The sequence below is a fragment of the Microtus ochrogaster genome, chromosome 2 (genome assembly GCF_000317375.1).
Source record: "Microtus ochrogaster isolate Prairie Vole_2 chromosome 2, MicOch1.0, whole genome shotgun sequence".
Lineage (NCBI taxonomy): Eukaryota > Metazoa > Chordata > Mammalia > Rodentia > Cricetidae > Microtus > Microtus ochrogaster.
The window spans coordinates 18,244,628-18,260,684 of NC_022010.1; the positions used below are offsets into that span (position 1 = coordinate 18,244,628).

The 16,057-nt window shown below is 45.7% G+C and overlaps 1 protein-coding gene across 1 annotated transcript in view; it reads right to left on the minus strand.

Annotated features, from left to right (window-relative positions):
* Positions 1-16,057, minus strand: part of Tmem132d (transmembrane protein 132D) — a 626,664-nt gene that overhangs the window by 337,936 nt on the left and 272,671 nt on the right. Inside the window, exon 3 of the mRNA XM_013350265.2 lies at positions 3,673-3,819. Within this exon, the coding sequence (XP_013205719.2) occupies positions 3,673-3,819 (147 nt within the window). The remainder of the gene's footprint in view (positions 1-3,672; positions 3,820-16,057) is intronic.

Here is a 16,057-nt window from a genome sequence, read left to right on the forward strand (position 1 = left end):
AAAAAAAAGACCTCGCCTCGCTTCAACGCCACCTGAAATAATGGCCCAAGGTTCCCTTGATTCCATTCTATGAAGACAGAAGTATAAAATGAAAGGGGATAGCTATCGAAGATGTTAATAAATATGTGGTACCTAATAAAAATATCTATTTTCATCTTGTATATTTTGCTAAATTGAAAACAGACACAGGATGGTGGTGGGGGAACCTCGGATCAAATGACTCACGGTAGAAATTAATTTATATTCAGCCTTTTCCAGCTCCCCAACTCTGTCTGCAGGAATCCCAGGTATCAATCTTCTCTGGAGTTTTTCTGGGACAGCATCTATGCAGATAAATATGCTTCTATGTTTTCCTTGAGTGGACTTCTTTGAACTCATAAACAAGAGATCACTTCATAAGTATGCATTTAGACTTGTATCCTAATGCATATGTTAACAGAGACAGACTCATTCCAGACTTTATTAGAATTTATCGAGCAATTATAGGCATCCTCCTGCATACCAAGCACTGCTCAGACGCTAGGGACATAGCTGCAAATGATACATGATTCTGACACCAAAGGAGATTCTGATCTAGACTTCTTCATGAAGTTCAGTCGGCAGACCTGTCATATCAGGAACCCACACTGTGTGTGTGTGTGTGTGTGTGTTGTCATTCTATAAAAGGTATACATTATCAGGTTGCAGAAGCACAACACCAGCATTGATAGATACATGCTTAATATACTGTGCCCTCACACTTACATAAGGTGCTTCATACACAGGCTCATGCATGTCTGCATTTCCATTATCTGTCCCCTAAATATGAACCAAGCCTTGAACAAGAAAAGCTCTCCAAATTGGTGGCATCATGATGCTATATTCTTCAGAAGGAAACACCTGGGTAGTATGTCCAGACACTTGTTTCTTAAAGGAGACATTGATAGAGGCACAGGACAACAGCTGACTGCTCCATACATTAGAGCACTTAGAAATGACTTATAGATGCAATGTACTAGAAGACCTGGGCTGTCAGAGTCAGAACCGCAGGAATTGTATGATGAGGTGAGGGGCCACCCTCAGAGTGCTCTGCTCTTCCCTTCTGTGCCCAAGATGAACTTGGTCAATTGTAATGAGAAAATACAAAGCATAAAGATAATAAAATAATAACTTATGGTGGTCCAAATCCCATTGTATCCATGGGCAACATTACTGCTACTATCAACAAGTATGGTAGATGGTGAACAATGGCATGAAAGAAAATGAAAGTACATTAGCTAGGACCCTTTCCCCCACTTGTCTCTCTTCCTGTGGTAGAGGATTAAAAACATTTATTTAGCAAAGCATCTAGCCATCAATTTCATCCATCATCCATTGTCCATCCATGATTTCACTCATTTATCCATTCATCTGTCCATTCATCCATCTATCTATCTATCTATCTATCTATCTATCTATCTATCTATCTATCTATCTATCTATCTGTCATCTATTCATCCATCTATCCATCCTTCACCCTTCCATCCATAATCTATTCATCTAAATAGGTATCATTTACTTTTCTTCTTGTTGTGGCCAAATACCTCATAAGGAGCAGCTTTAGCTGCTGTGGAATAATCCTTCTGTACACTGTGAATACGATTACTCTTATTGATTAATGAAGAAGCTGATCAGCCTATAACAAGGCAGGATAATGTTAGGCAAGACAATCAAACTGATGATACTGGAATGAAGAAGGAAGGAGTCAGAGGAGTGGCCAGCCAGATGCAGAGGGAACAGTAGATGAATGTGTTATGCTAACAAAGGTACCACCATGTGGCAGAGCATAAATAAGACATATGGGTTAATTTAAGTGTAAGAGTTAGCTAGTAATAAGCCTGAGCTAGCGACCAAGCATTTACAATTAATATAAGCCTCTGTGTGGTAATTTGGAAGCAGGTCTCAGGACGGGAAAACTCCGCCTACATTAAGGGATGAAGGGTTTCTTTTGACTCATAACTTATGTAGGGAAATGGTCCATCAGAGTAGAAAAGGCAAGAGTGTGAGGTGGACTGGGCATGGTGATGAATACCTTTAAGTCCAGAATTTGGGAGGCAGAGGGAGGCAGATCTCTGACTCTGAGGCCAGTCTGGTCTACAGAGTGAGTTCCAGGACAGCCAGCCAGTGCTACACAAAGAAACCCTGTCTTGAGAAAAACAAATAAACAAACAAGAGCGTGAGGCAGGTGGTCACATTGCATCTGCAGTCAGGAAGTGGAGAACAGACAGGAAACAGAGCCTCAAGGCCCACCCCTAGTTATCTACTTCCTTGAGAAGTTCTCACCACCTCCCAAACAGACCAGGAGCTGTGATGTTTAAACAAACGAGAGAGCCTATAGGGGACAGTTCACATTCAAACCACAATACCATCTATCCATTCATCCATCCATCAATCCCAGCTTCCACACCCACCAATCCCCTCTGTCCACTGCTCTCCATCATGACAGGCCTCTGCCTGTCTAGCCTCATAATGTCGGTTGGCTACGTGACACAAAGTCACTTTACATGAGGACGGTGCTCCCTTAGCAAACTGGATTTCTCTCATGGGCACACTGGGCCAAGATCATATGTAAGACCAACAAGTCCCTTTGTGTGACCCATTCCTATTTCAGGGCAGAGCTCAAACACCAACTTCCTCTTTTCCTCTCAATTTTTTTTTTTTTTACCAGTCATAAAAAAGGAGGAACACAGACAGGAGCTGCTGTAGGTGACCCAGATTCCCCCAATTAACATCAGGTAGTGGAGCACAGGGCGAGACTCAAGACAAAGTATCCCTGACTTAGTTTCAAGTGTTTTTGATAACGAATGGGTAGAAGACACCTCCATATCGTGGGAAATAAATGTATTTTCCAAATACTGAGTTTTGACATTTTAAACTGCGCTCCAGGAACAATGTAATACCTGCCTAGATTCATCCTTTGAATTTTTTTTTTTTTTGGCTCAGTTTATCAGTAATACGAAGATCCAGAAGAAACCTAAAAGTGACAAAGAAAATGAATGTGACTAGACTAGGAATTCTCCGAAGCCACAAATGAGGTTCCGGGAGAGAGGAATAAATCAAGAAGTCCTAAGTCGCCAAGCCGTTCTTTGCCCAGCTGCGAATTGCCGGTTTCTAATTTGGTGGCTATCAGAGGCAGATCCGGGTTTTAATTTCTCCCTAGAGTGATTCACGATTGCCTGTAATTCCACAGCAGGTGGCTCACTGTTCCATCAGAAAGTGCCTGTGCACAAATACAATCATATGCATTACGTTGACATCGGCCCCGGAAAGGTGGCTGCATACACCCTGCCTGCAAAAGAGGGAATGCTCCCGTGTTTAACACACGTGAAAATACTCACGTGGTAAGAGACAACATCACGATCTTGACACCTCTGATAGGAACTGAAAGAAGTGTCAACTTCAATTACTGTTAGATGCCACCGCATGAAGAGGCCCTGGCACATGGTAAAGTTTCTATGGCCCTATGTGGGTCCACTATGAACAAGACCCCTATGGCCCCCATCTGGAAGACTCCACCTATTTTACCTGGAGACAGTAATGACAGATTGCCCCCACCACATACAAATCACAATGGAGTCAGCTAGCCAACTTCGGAGCAATAGGAAGCCACCATGGCAGAGACTCCGAGCATAGCGCATGCCAGGTGGGACTCACCTCTTCTCTGCGCCAGCAGATTTCTTCTGACAGATGAGGACAGCTGGTGCATACTTCCCAGTATACTCCGAGCTCTGCTTGACATCCCAGATGGCAGGGCTGCTGGCTCTCACCCCAATGATGCTCACTCCTTTCTTAACCTTGGCCCTGTTGGAGACAGGAAGTACATGTTTGAGACAGTCCTGAGACACTCCAGGTCCAGGTCAGCAGTGGTACCAGGGATGTGGTACATTGTAGCTTTGCATGTATGAGCTCATGGGGAATTAGGTTTAAACACAAATTTGTAGCCATATTCCTATCTATCTGTCCTATCCCCCCACCCCCACCTCAGCCCTCAGTCATCCCTACTTTTACAGAAGGAGCTAGGAAAGTATGCTGGCCTTCAGCGAACAGCTGTTGCATATAGCAATGGAATGTCTCTATTAATTAAAAGACAACACACAAAACAACAGCACTAAAACCTACCTGGAATCGTTTATGGCGAGAAAACCAAATGAGAACTGGAAGTAAGCCAAATATAGAGAGGTAACATTCATAGGGGAGCACCTGCAGGGGGGAGGGTCCTGAGCAGCAGACCATATGAACACCAAGCACTACACCTGATTTTCCCAACAGTGTCTGAGTTCCACAGAGAAGCACTGAGGCTCAGACAGGTGAGGGGATGTTCATAGGCCCCTGCACATAGAGGTGCTGGGCTGAACAGGGCTAGCCAACCTCTATGTTTCCGCTCCTTCCTGACAGTCTTATCATCTTTGTTGCCATAGCCACACCCTCCATCATCATCATCATCAGAGCTGCAAGCCCCATCTTCATCATCACCGCTATGACCTCCATCACCACCATCACCATCATCACCTCAACCTCCATCAATATCACCACCAAAATTCTGGACATCATCATTATCATCTTTTCTTCTTCATCATCACCACCATCCCATCATCATGATTCTCATGACAAACCTCACTCCATCATCACTATCTTATGCTTTCATCATTATCATCATTACATTCCTAATCTTTATCATCACCACCACAACCTCTCTCTTCATCACCATTACCACAATGTCCATCTTGATCATCGCCACAGCCTCATCATCTTCACCACAATCCCCATCTTCTTCATCATCACCACCATGAACCCCTCAACATCAGCAACTCTACAATATCTCCATTACCAACACACCTCCTACCTTCATCACCACCATCACTACATCCATCTTTATCATCATCACCACAACTGCCATCTGGTTCATCACCACCACCACGTTCCTCATAATCCTCTGTACTCTGGATCACTTACCACCAACTGGATGCTATTTTAAATGTTATAGTTCTATAACATTTCATCCTCAAATACCCTACTAGGTCAGTCACCATGGGAAATTGTATCTCTCTCATGGCTCCAGAGTAGAGGAACAGGCCTTGAGCAGCAGGAATGACAACACTCTTGGCTCTCCCTGTATCACTGTGAACTCCTGCCATTAGAGCTGATAAAAGTGAATATATTCATTTTCTCTGCTACTCACACAGAGTTGGTTGGCTTGCATCGTGCTACCCAATATCTACTCGTGATTTAGCCAAGGACACACTCAACAAGGCAGTTCATCTTCCATCTGAGACCCCATTTATCATCTTCCCTCTTCCCTTCCTCCATCATAGAAGGGGCCACATGGTCCCCACAGGCTTTTCTGCAACGTACAAACACCCCTGCCCTTGCACTGAAGCTGGATCACGGAGGCCCTCTTCGCATGCAGGCCCTTGTTTCTTGCTAAGAAATTTCCAAAGAAAAAAGCCTACATGCGATGAGAAGAGGCAAAAGGACAACACAGTAATTTTCACAGTTTGATTTACAAACTGCCTTGTAGATTTGAAGAAAGCGTGTTTCCTATTGTGACTTCCCTTTCCGAATCCTCGGGGAGAATGAAAAGGGCTTAGAAGCTGAAGCACCAAGGGAGGCTTGGATGCTTCTAGTCTCCTGGGGAGACTGGCCGCAGTCTGGCACATGCTCTGATCAGAAGAGAAGCCCCCCAGTTCCTGTCTGCACCTCTGAAGTCCTCAAGGAATGGGGCATAGAAGACAGAGACATGCCTTTTCTTAAGTATTTCTACTTCTATTGGAGACAATTTTACACACAATCTGCAGGAGAGGACCTGAAGTCGCCATGCTCCTGGAAGGCCGTCAGAAACACTTCAGTGGCACTGGGAATAGGATCCCGGGAGAGTTCTCACCATTCCTCAGCTGAGAACAGTGGGACTCTGGGTTGACACTACACAGACAACACGATTCACATTCAGCACCTGGGTCTAGAAGGGCCAGGAATTTTGGCCACCTGCCGGACAGAGGGCACCATGGGACTCATCCCCAGTAGAATCCTGCACTTCTGGGCTGAGGTACACTCCTCTCAGTGTTCAGCGCTGCATACAACATTGCACAACCGTTTGTTTGGGGGAGCTAGAGTCGTGCTGTGTGGCTTCACAGGGCGAGGAGTCTAGGAAGTTGTACCTGGCTTCCTCTGGATATGGCCCATGTTCTTTTCCCCTCTGGTTACTATAGTTTGTGTGCTTTTCGAGACATAAAGCTGAGCAGCACACGTGACTACAGGGTAAGCCCTCTGAATCTGCCTAATGACATGTTGAACCAGTAGGTGGTCTTTGGGACAGGCCATTCCCTACTGGAAGACTATACTTCCCAGATCCTCATATGGTCTATGGGAATCATTTCCTTCCCTATAAAGGCTACAGCCAGATGCTTCCTGTGGGAAATTTTTCTCATCCATCCATGTAGGTGAGATCTGAGATGCCCCCTTACTTTTTTTTTTTTTTAGTCAATAAACATAGTTCCGCCTAGAGGTTAAATTTGAACGCCCCCCATTTGGCCCTTTCCAGCTCCTTTAATCCTAATAATATAATAGGGACAACCCCAGTACTCACAGTTAGTCTACAACAGGAGAAACGGACGACTTATGGTCAGCTCTGGGAGTTAACACGAGGAGTTTTAGAAACAGATTGTCATGGATAGCATTGCTTCCATGGGGGATACGAATGTGCTTTGTGGGGGTTTTATCTGGAGTCAGGATGGGACCCAAGGCCTTACGCACACTTGACGAGCACTCTATCACCAGGTGACACCCCCAGTCCGTGCTTTGCGTTTCAAATGACTATACTAGCAGCTGTTTTGGATGCATCCATTCATAAAGGTGAGGTTTTATGTACAAGTCTGTGTACTCAGGATACTCTCTGGCTAAGTAAGTTCTGACTTCTGCTTTGCGCAAACTTGACTAAATTACAGGCATTCGGGCATGCTGGTGAAGGGGCTGAGGAGATGGTTCAATGCAGAACGTACTTGCTGGGCAAGCATGAGTTTGATCCGTAGCGTTTACATAGAAGCTCGGCACAGAGGAAAGCACTTGGAATCCCAGTGTTGGGGAAGCGGAGATGGGAAGATCACTGGGGCTTGCTTGTCAGCCAGTCTGGCCAAATCAGTGAGCCCTGGGTACTGAGAGATCCTATTTCAAAAGCAAGGTGAAATAATTGAAAATAGTCGAGATCAGGGTGTGGTCTCCAGATGTATCTGTGAAGTGTTGCACACACAGAGGTCTACTGGTGTAAAACTTCATTCGCCGTGGACAGCTATTCTTTCGAGATATGTTAGTATGGATTACAGAGGCTGCCCCAATTACTGCGCACTGGAATTTTATTGAATCAAATTTGCTTTAAATAAATAGGTCATCAGCCTCTCTTTAGCAATCTTTTTATTATGTGGAAGGTATTGGTACCTAGGCCTTTGCTGACATATAATGGGCTCATATTTTGCTTAGATTTTATTCCTAAGTAGGTCATTTAGAATTTGGATGATGTTTCTCAGTGAGTGGTCTTTCGAATATCCAGGGTTATTTATTTAATCCATGAATGATCTCAAGTTTTCTATAGCTACAGTGGTTTTGAAGAAGAAATTCTTTCTAAGGTTTATAGCAGAACACTGGATTTGCCTCTCTCACAAACAGAAAGACTTTGCTGAGAAACCACACACACACACACACACACACACACACACACACACACACACACAGCCGGTGACTCTGACACAGAGTGGGAAAGAGATGTTTGTTTGCACGGTGGAGGCCTGCGCTGTGTGTGAGAATCACGTACAAATATATGCAAACTTGGCCACCTGCTCCTTGGAGATAGGTCCATAGTATTAGCAGAACATGATGTGCCTGCGTTAATCATTCTGAAACACTGCTTCCAGAGTTGTAGGTGGTGGCATGTGGAAGCTCATAGCAGGCAGTTCTTAGAACCCGTGGAGATTGGCATCACTGGTCTGAACCAAACGCTAGTTCCTTCTTTGTTTATGACAAGCGGGTTCGTTATAGTCATTAATGGAAGTTTATAACCCACTTGTGGTTCCATAAATACAGGTTATCCTGACAGCCTCATTACCAGCGATAAACACAGCACTTGATTTCTGAAGACACTTTACCGTAGATTTACATTTAATAACACATCCACCACAGTTGAGAGCGGGAAAGCCATAATTTTCCCCAGAGTATGCCCAGGCCAGTGAAGGCTGATACAGACAAACCTGCTTGGGCTTAGAGGATGGCATGCTTTTAAAACATAATAGAATAAGCTGTAAAGTCTAGACAGGTGCATATGTATGATGTAAGTATCATGTATATAGCATATGCACATGTATACCCACACTGCCTCAAACACAGGACTCAGGAACTTAACTGATAGAGCCAGGACTAGCTGGCAGCCTGGACACCAAACCGAGGGGCATAGTGGTTATGTTTTTACCTCCATTTGCCCCTCCACATCCCAGCCTCTGTCCTCCGTCAATGTTGGGCATGATCCTAGACCCTGCATTCAGGGTATCTGTCCACCACCTTATAAAAAAGGTTGACAGCTGACCCAAGTCAACCTACCCAAAGGCCCTCTTCTAGGAATTGACCAAGCACTGGGCCCTGATAACCCTCCTATTTCTCTGCCTCCTTGCCACCTTGCTTCTTTCTCTCTAGTCTATGACATTAACATATGCAAATGAGACTTTCATTATCATATGCAAATTATCATTTAGCCTCAACATCTGCAAGCAATCCATTCCATTGAGGTCAAGACATGCAAACAGTTCTCTAGTAGTAACATATGCAAACTGTTCCCTAATATTAACATATGCAGGTGTTCCTTGACATACCATATGCAACAAGCCTCAGGAATTAGCAAATGAGCCCTGAATTAATATGTGCAAATTATCTTCCAGCACTTGCATGTACAAATAGCCCCTGTCATTCGCATATGCAAATTCACCTGAGATTAACTTATGCAAATATCTCTAAATCTAGCACTCCCAGGCTGTTCTTTAGACTGTGAAATAGCCACCACTCTCTCACCAAGTGCCTTTCTGAACTGGACCAGAGGTGATTAGTTCATCTGCCGTAAGGCTGACTGAGGGGCTGTCATCTACCCCTAAAATAGGCTTGCTCTGAAAGAAGGCACTGCATTTCTCTACCATAGCTGAGAAATTCACAGCTGGCCTTCTTGGTGGTAGGTGCCTTTGATCCACTCCGATATTCAAGGATCAAAGCAGATCCTGGTCCTGCTGTTTCCAGCCCATGGTTTGCAGCACCTCTGTCACGAACACCCCAGCCATTGGGAGAAAGGCAAGTGGTAAATAACAGGGCAGGGCAAATGGACAGTGCAAACTCAGGTGCACTCACAGTCTACTGAAAGCATCTACCATCTTGGCCACATGCCGTTACAGATGCAAAGGCTTCTGGGAAGCCAGTTCCCAGCTGGCTACTGAACCTGCCTGCAGTGTTGCACAAGGAGAGCTAGGATTTCCAGCTCAGTTAAATGTGTCCTGTGTCCTAGAGACCACACGCAAAGCTAAATCCCCTTGCACCACTGCACACAGAGTCACTACTGCAGAGAAGCCCCAACTGAAAAGCCACCAGTGGGCACTCAATGCAGGCACATTTATGAATGGTTTGACATGTGGATTATTAAAAGTACCTGTGTACAGCTGGGCAGTGCTGCCATACACCTTTAATCCCAGCACTTGGGAGGCAGAGGCAGACGGATCTCTGTGAGTTCTAGGCCAGCCTGGTCTACAAGAGCTAGTTCCAGGACAGAAACCAAAGCTACACAGAGAAACCCTGTCTCGATGATAAACAACAACAACAACAACAAAAAAGGTCTGTGTGCTCAATAAAAGAATGGAAGTTAGAAGGGGGATGAAAAAGAAGTAAGTTGGGCTCAAAAGGAGAAATTTGAGTATTTTTGTTCCTTGTGAGATTTATTTAAAATTTGTGAGTGCATATATGTGTGATGGAGGAGGAAAAGAGAAGAAATGGAAGAAGAAAATTGAGACAAAGAGGCCTGGGGGGCAGGGTGAGACTCTGGCACAAGTTTAGTGCACACAGAGTTCAGAGCATTGAGAGGAAAACCTTGGGTGGCTTACAAGTACAGTACATGTGTCCAGAGGAATGTTCTGGAACTAGCAACTAATATTTTGCCAAGCAGGGATGAACACAACCTGCAATCCACAATCTGCTCTAGGATTCTCTGGAATCTGACAATGGGAGGAAGAAATGGGCCTCCAGGCTGCCTCCTGTTTAAGAGAGGCTTGCCAGAAGCAACCTTTCCAGAGATCCAAGGGATAAAAACCTTTCCAGAGCCTCATCTCCCAGGGCACCGAGTTCTGCTAACCACCAGCACCCAGCACCCAGAGCTGCATGAGGCTCTCCTGTCTGCAGACAGCACGGACACTGCTTATAGCTGGACACCAAACACAGGGAGAGATGCTGTACAGGCCTCCTGATCAATGTGGGAGAATACACTCCTCAGTTCAAAGACCAGTAGACACCCTGTTGAATTTCTGGAAATGTTTCCTGTCCCTTGTTTTCTCTCATTAATAGTGGCCAAGCATAAAATAAGTTCCATTTTCTGAGGGGTGGTAGCCAGGTACTTCATTGGTAATCAGTCTACTTCTAATTGCTGAGTGATCGACTACACTGGTCAACAGGCATGAGCCTTCCCAGGTACCACTATCCATCCTGTGAGAGTCACGCCCCCATGTTCCCATGTTCCCTTGGAGAGGCATAGAGCCAGACCTTAGACCACAGGGATAAAGCCTTTACTACACCTCTTCCATCTCTACTTGAAGATTGTGGGGGTTTGAATGAGAACTCTCCCCAACAGGCTCATGTAATTGACACTGTCTAAAATTAGCAGAATCATTTAGAAGGTAAAGCCTTGTTGGAGGAAATATTTCACTGGAGGTAGGTTTTGAGAACATATGGCCTTCCCGTTTGATCTCTGCTTTCTGTGTGATTGAAATTTTGATCTGTCAGCTTCCCGCTCTGGCTGCCACGCCATCCTCACCATCACGAAGATTCCCCCCACTGGAACCATAGCCAGTATAGTCTTTCTTCCATAAGTTGCTTTTAGTCATGGTGCCTTATTACAGAAACAGAAAACCTAACTAATACAAGGGCTATGCCAATTTATGCACGCAGCTAAGACAGACACAGACGGGAGAGCGGGACCAGAGTGATCAACACTAGCATGTTCTCCAGCAGGAGACATATTTGAATGTGCTGTGTTGACGTCGGCATATGTGTTTACGAAGCTGGCACTTGCACTATTGAAATACTGTGTGCTACACACAACACATCACAGGCAAAAATCAAAAGTGTTCAGATGAAAAGTAAATATGTTGAGTAGTAATGGCTATTCTCTCGTTCCTAAGAGCCCCCTGGAACATCCCCAGAATGCCCCCGCAGTAGAGGGATGTTCCGTTACCATATGGCACGTTGGTGCATGCTGAGATGGAGCCCAAAGCCCGCTGCAGGATCTATGTGTGCCAATCTCAGCAAGAGTGAAGGTGATATGGTAGTTTGAATGTAATTGGCCCCCATAAGCTCATAGGGAGTGGCACTATTAGGAGGTGTGGCTTTGTTGGAGTAGGCATGGCCTTGTTGGAAGAAGTATGTCACTGCAGAGGTAAACTTTGAGGTCTCATAGGTGTTCAAGCCATATCTAGTGTCTGAGTTCACTTCCTGTTGCCTACGGATTAAGATGTAGCGTCTTCTCCACTTTCACCTCCTTCCCCAGCTCCACGTCACACTATGATGATAATGGACTAAACCTCTGGAAATATAAGCCACGCCAATTGAATGTTTTTTCTTTATTTGAGTTGCTGTTGGTCATGGTGTCTCTTCACAGCAATGGGGGGAGGGCATCCAGAAACGCTCTGCAGCACCTGGCTGTCAGACAGTTGCTACCTATTAGGAAAACGCCAAAGGCCAAGAAGGATTTATTTGCCAGGAAGGAAAGACCCCGTGCCTGAGGGGGATGGAGCCAAGAAAAGAGGCAGGTGTGTCATCAGGAGAAGGTGTGGTCAGAAAAGGATTGTAGCTTCTGAAGGGAGTGTAGCTCCCAGAAAGAGATATAGCTTCACACTAGCTAAGTCCCATATTACACAATTTGTGGGAAAAGCGTGGATTAACTAAACCCAAAGAGGCCAATAAAGGTAGAACCCATGCTGTGAAATCCAGGGAGACATCCCAGGCTGGAGCCCACCCATGCCCATCCATGCCCACCCACGTCCACCCACGCCCTTATTCACAGGGCAGTTTTATTGACCTTCCAAGTTCAGGCTGCCACTAAACCTTTGCTGTGACCATCTTCCCATTATTTCAACTACTGTGTCACCTTCCCAGAATTCTGCCAGCTGGTCCTGGTGCACAAACATACTCATCCTGAAAGAATCAGCTTAATGCTAGCAGTCACTTCTGAGACTCCATTAGTCTATCAGTGTGTCGATGTATATGTGTGTGTGTGCGTGTGTGCATATATATGTGTGTGTGTGTGTATTTATGTATATATAGAGAGTGTGTGTATATATATATAGTGTGTGTATGTATGTGTGTGTGTATATATAGTGTGTGTATGTATATATAGAGAGAAATAGTGTGTGTGTATGTGTATGTATATGTGTATATGTATATATATATATATATGTATGTATGTCAGATGGGTGAATGAATGAGCCAGTTACAGTTAATGAGTGCACTGAGAGGTAAGAAAACAACTGAATGTCCATGTCGACACCCTCCCTAGTAACATTTTAGTGACCATTCTCCTACGTACCTCTTTATTTATGCACTATCTAAAATTCTATATAATTAGGACAAAACCCAGATTGGCCACACGAGCATCAACTGGAACACTCACCATCCAGGGAGGTTCTGGTCAAAAGTAGTATCGTATAAATAGGGCCTCTGTAAGTTAAGCCCCGCGCACCTTGGGCACCTGTATGTGATGGCTGTGAATGAGGCATGCTGCTGTGACCACAGATCGTTCAGGTTTCTTTATCAGCTCCAAAGGTAACTAAACAAGCCTGATGCAGAGAGCTGCCTGGCTGCCGACCAACCCAGGAAAGGAATACCCAGTGAAGGGAAAACCCAGCCACAGAGCACTGCAGCTGGGCCTCTGTGGTATGAAGTTCCCTCCCAGGCCAGCTGCCTGCTTGGAAGACCCCTGATGTCTCTTGGGTGTCAGAGCCTCTGCAGTCCCAGCATATGCCAAGTGGCTTCCTTTGCCAGTATAGTGATCACTGACTTGTTCAGGCTGCACCAGCGCTTAGAGCTTCCTACAGCCTTACAGCTCCCGGGCCCAGCTTTTTTCCTCACAACTCAAGGCAAACAAGATGGTCAAAGGTCTGCTTCTCCTCTGGCCTTAGCTCAGGGGAGACATGACAGAGATGGATGGAGAAGGTTGTCAACACCACAATGTAGATGCTGAGGAGAGGTGACTCCCCTCTCCCAACAGAATACACTGTCTCGAGAGGACAGTGGCATGTGTGAGCAGGGCCAGGAACCAAGCTGTGATTCTTCTGCTTGGTCACCCAGTGAGCCATACAACAGACACCTCCTGAGACCCATATGGCTTCCAAGTGCTTTCCACAGCACTGGGAATGCACAGAGAGGAAGCCATATCCCAACCATTCTAGAACGAGTGAGAGCCAGACACAGAGACATGTATGTGTACATGTGTACACACAGGTGTGATGCTGATATCTCCTGTAGGTTGTTACCGAGGGCTGGGAGTGGAGGTACTATAGAGACTGTCCTTAGTTTATTGCTTACATTCCTGCCAAGAAGCTATGGTGGGCAGAGGAAAACATGCAGACATGTTCAAGGCTGCCTCTCATTTGATTTGCTCTCCATTTGGTGACAGGGAAAAACAAACAAACAAACAAATTTCCCTGGTCCCTATTGAAACTACCACCCAGCAGTTCAGAAGGCTATTTTCTATTGCTTGAAAGTGAAGAAGCCCCCAAGGGCTCATGTTTGGGGCCTTGATTGACAGCTTATGGGCTTGGGGATGTGATCAGATCATGAGGACCTGATCGATAGATTAACACACTGACATATCAATAATAGAAAGGCCTTACTGTGATAAAGGAGGCAGGGACTTGGAGAAAGTGGGTCACAGATGTGTATATGAGGGCTAAGTCTAGCTCTGTTCCCGTCTTGTCCACCATGACATGAGATGTTCCACCATGCCTTCCCTATTGTGAGAGACAGAACCCTCCAAAACCCTGAACTAAAAACAGCAATCCCTCCTTGAGTCTCTCCCAGGCAACTGAGCATAACCAACATGGTTACCACACTGTTCAAATGTTTCATCACTAAGTTTTAAGTTTGGTGTGCAAGGTGCATGGTATATGTATGTGGACACACATGCAAATGCAGGTGTGTGAGAGTATGATGCACGTGGAGGTCAGAAAAAAAGGCCAGGTGCCCTTCTTGTTGACAGAGGTTTCTGGCCTGCCTGGTCACACAATTATTCAGTCCAAAAGAAGCACTACATTAACTGTAAACTGGTTGGCCTATTAGCTCAGGCTTTTCATTAACTCTTATAACTTATATTAGCCTATAAGTCTTCTCTGTGTTAGCCATGTGGCTTGGTACCTTTTTTGGCAAGGCAGTCACATCTCGCTTCCTCTGTGTCTGGGTGACGACTACAGACTGACCTTTCCGCTTCCAAGAATTCTCCTGTTCTCCTTGCCCCGCCTCTACTTCCTGCCTAGTTGCCCCACCTATACTTCCTGCCTGGCTACTGGCCAATCAGTGTTTACTTAAAATACAAGTGACAGGGTAAAGACCATTGTCCCACAGCACTTTCTCTATTCTCTCTCTGCTTTATTCCCTGGAGACAGGTTCTCTTACTGGTTTTTAGCTAAGCAGGAAGGCTGACAAGCCCCAGCAATCTTCCTGTCCCTGTCCAGTGCTAGGGACACATGGGTCTATAAGGCCATGCCCAGCTTTTGGTATGAGTGCTGAGGATGTAAACACAGGAGCCTGTGGTTACACAACAAGGGTTCTACCCATGGAGCCATCTCCCAGCTCCTCGCTACATCTTTTTTATTTATTTTTATTTTTTCTTTATTTTACATTCCAACCACAGTTCTCCAACGCACCCCTCCTTCTGCCCGCTCCACCTCCCTTTAGCCCATACCCCATCTACTCCATAGCAAGTCAACAAAATCTGGTACATTAAGTTGGGGCTGGACCAAGGCCCTCCCCCAGCATGAAGGTTGAGCATGGCATCCCACCATAGGGAATGGGCTCCAAGAAGCTCATACGCCAGGGATAGAGTCTAGTCCTACTGCCAGGGGCCCCTCAGATAGTCCAAGCTTTACACTGTCTCCCACATATGGTGGGCATAGTTCGGTCTCATGGAAGGTCTACGGCTGTGGGTCTAGAGTTCATGATTGTCCATGAGCTTGGTTCAATGTCTCTGTAGAGTTTTCCATCACGATCTTGACCTCCCTTGCTCTTATAGGTGAATAGGCTGCTTATAGATTTACAAGCATCCTCAACACTCCCTGCAAACCAGCTTCTCTAGGTCCAGAAAGGATGGAACAGAAAGGGATCATATACATAAAGGACCGTAAAGGACGGAAGTGGAGAGCGGGTGAGACAGGACAGTCAAGGCTGAAGGCAGAAGATGTAACAAACACAAAATACTACAGTCACTGGAGGGGTACCTGTGTTGCCAAGCCCTGAGGGACAAAGGTTCCCCCTTCCTGTAGGCCTAAGGGCTTTGATGCTGGCCACTAGGGAGTGGAGTATTACACCACCAAGGTTTCTCTTCAGTAGCTGTGGCTACAGAGGTCTAAACACCTGCACTGGTGCTGATGTTACTGGAGGCTGGAGCTTCAACAGCTGACAATGCCTGGTCATTCATGTCCAAAGCAACAAGTCCCCAAGCTGCAGATAGAGAGCCATGAGCCTCTGGCTCTAAAGCCCAGAGCAGTGGGCCACTGGCTCTCAAAGCCTGGAGCTGGGAGTCTCTGGCTCTGCCATTGTAGTC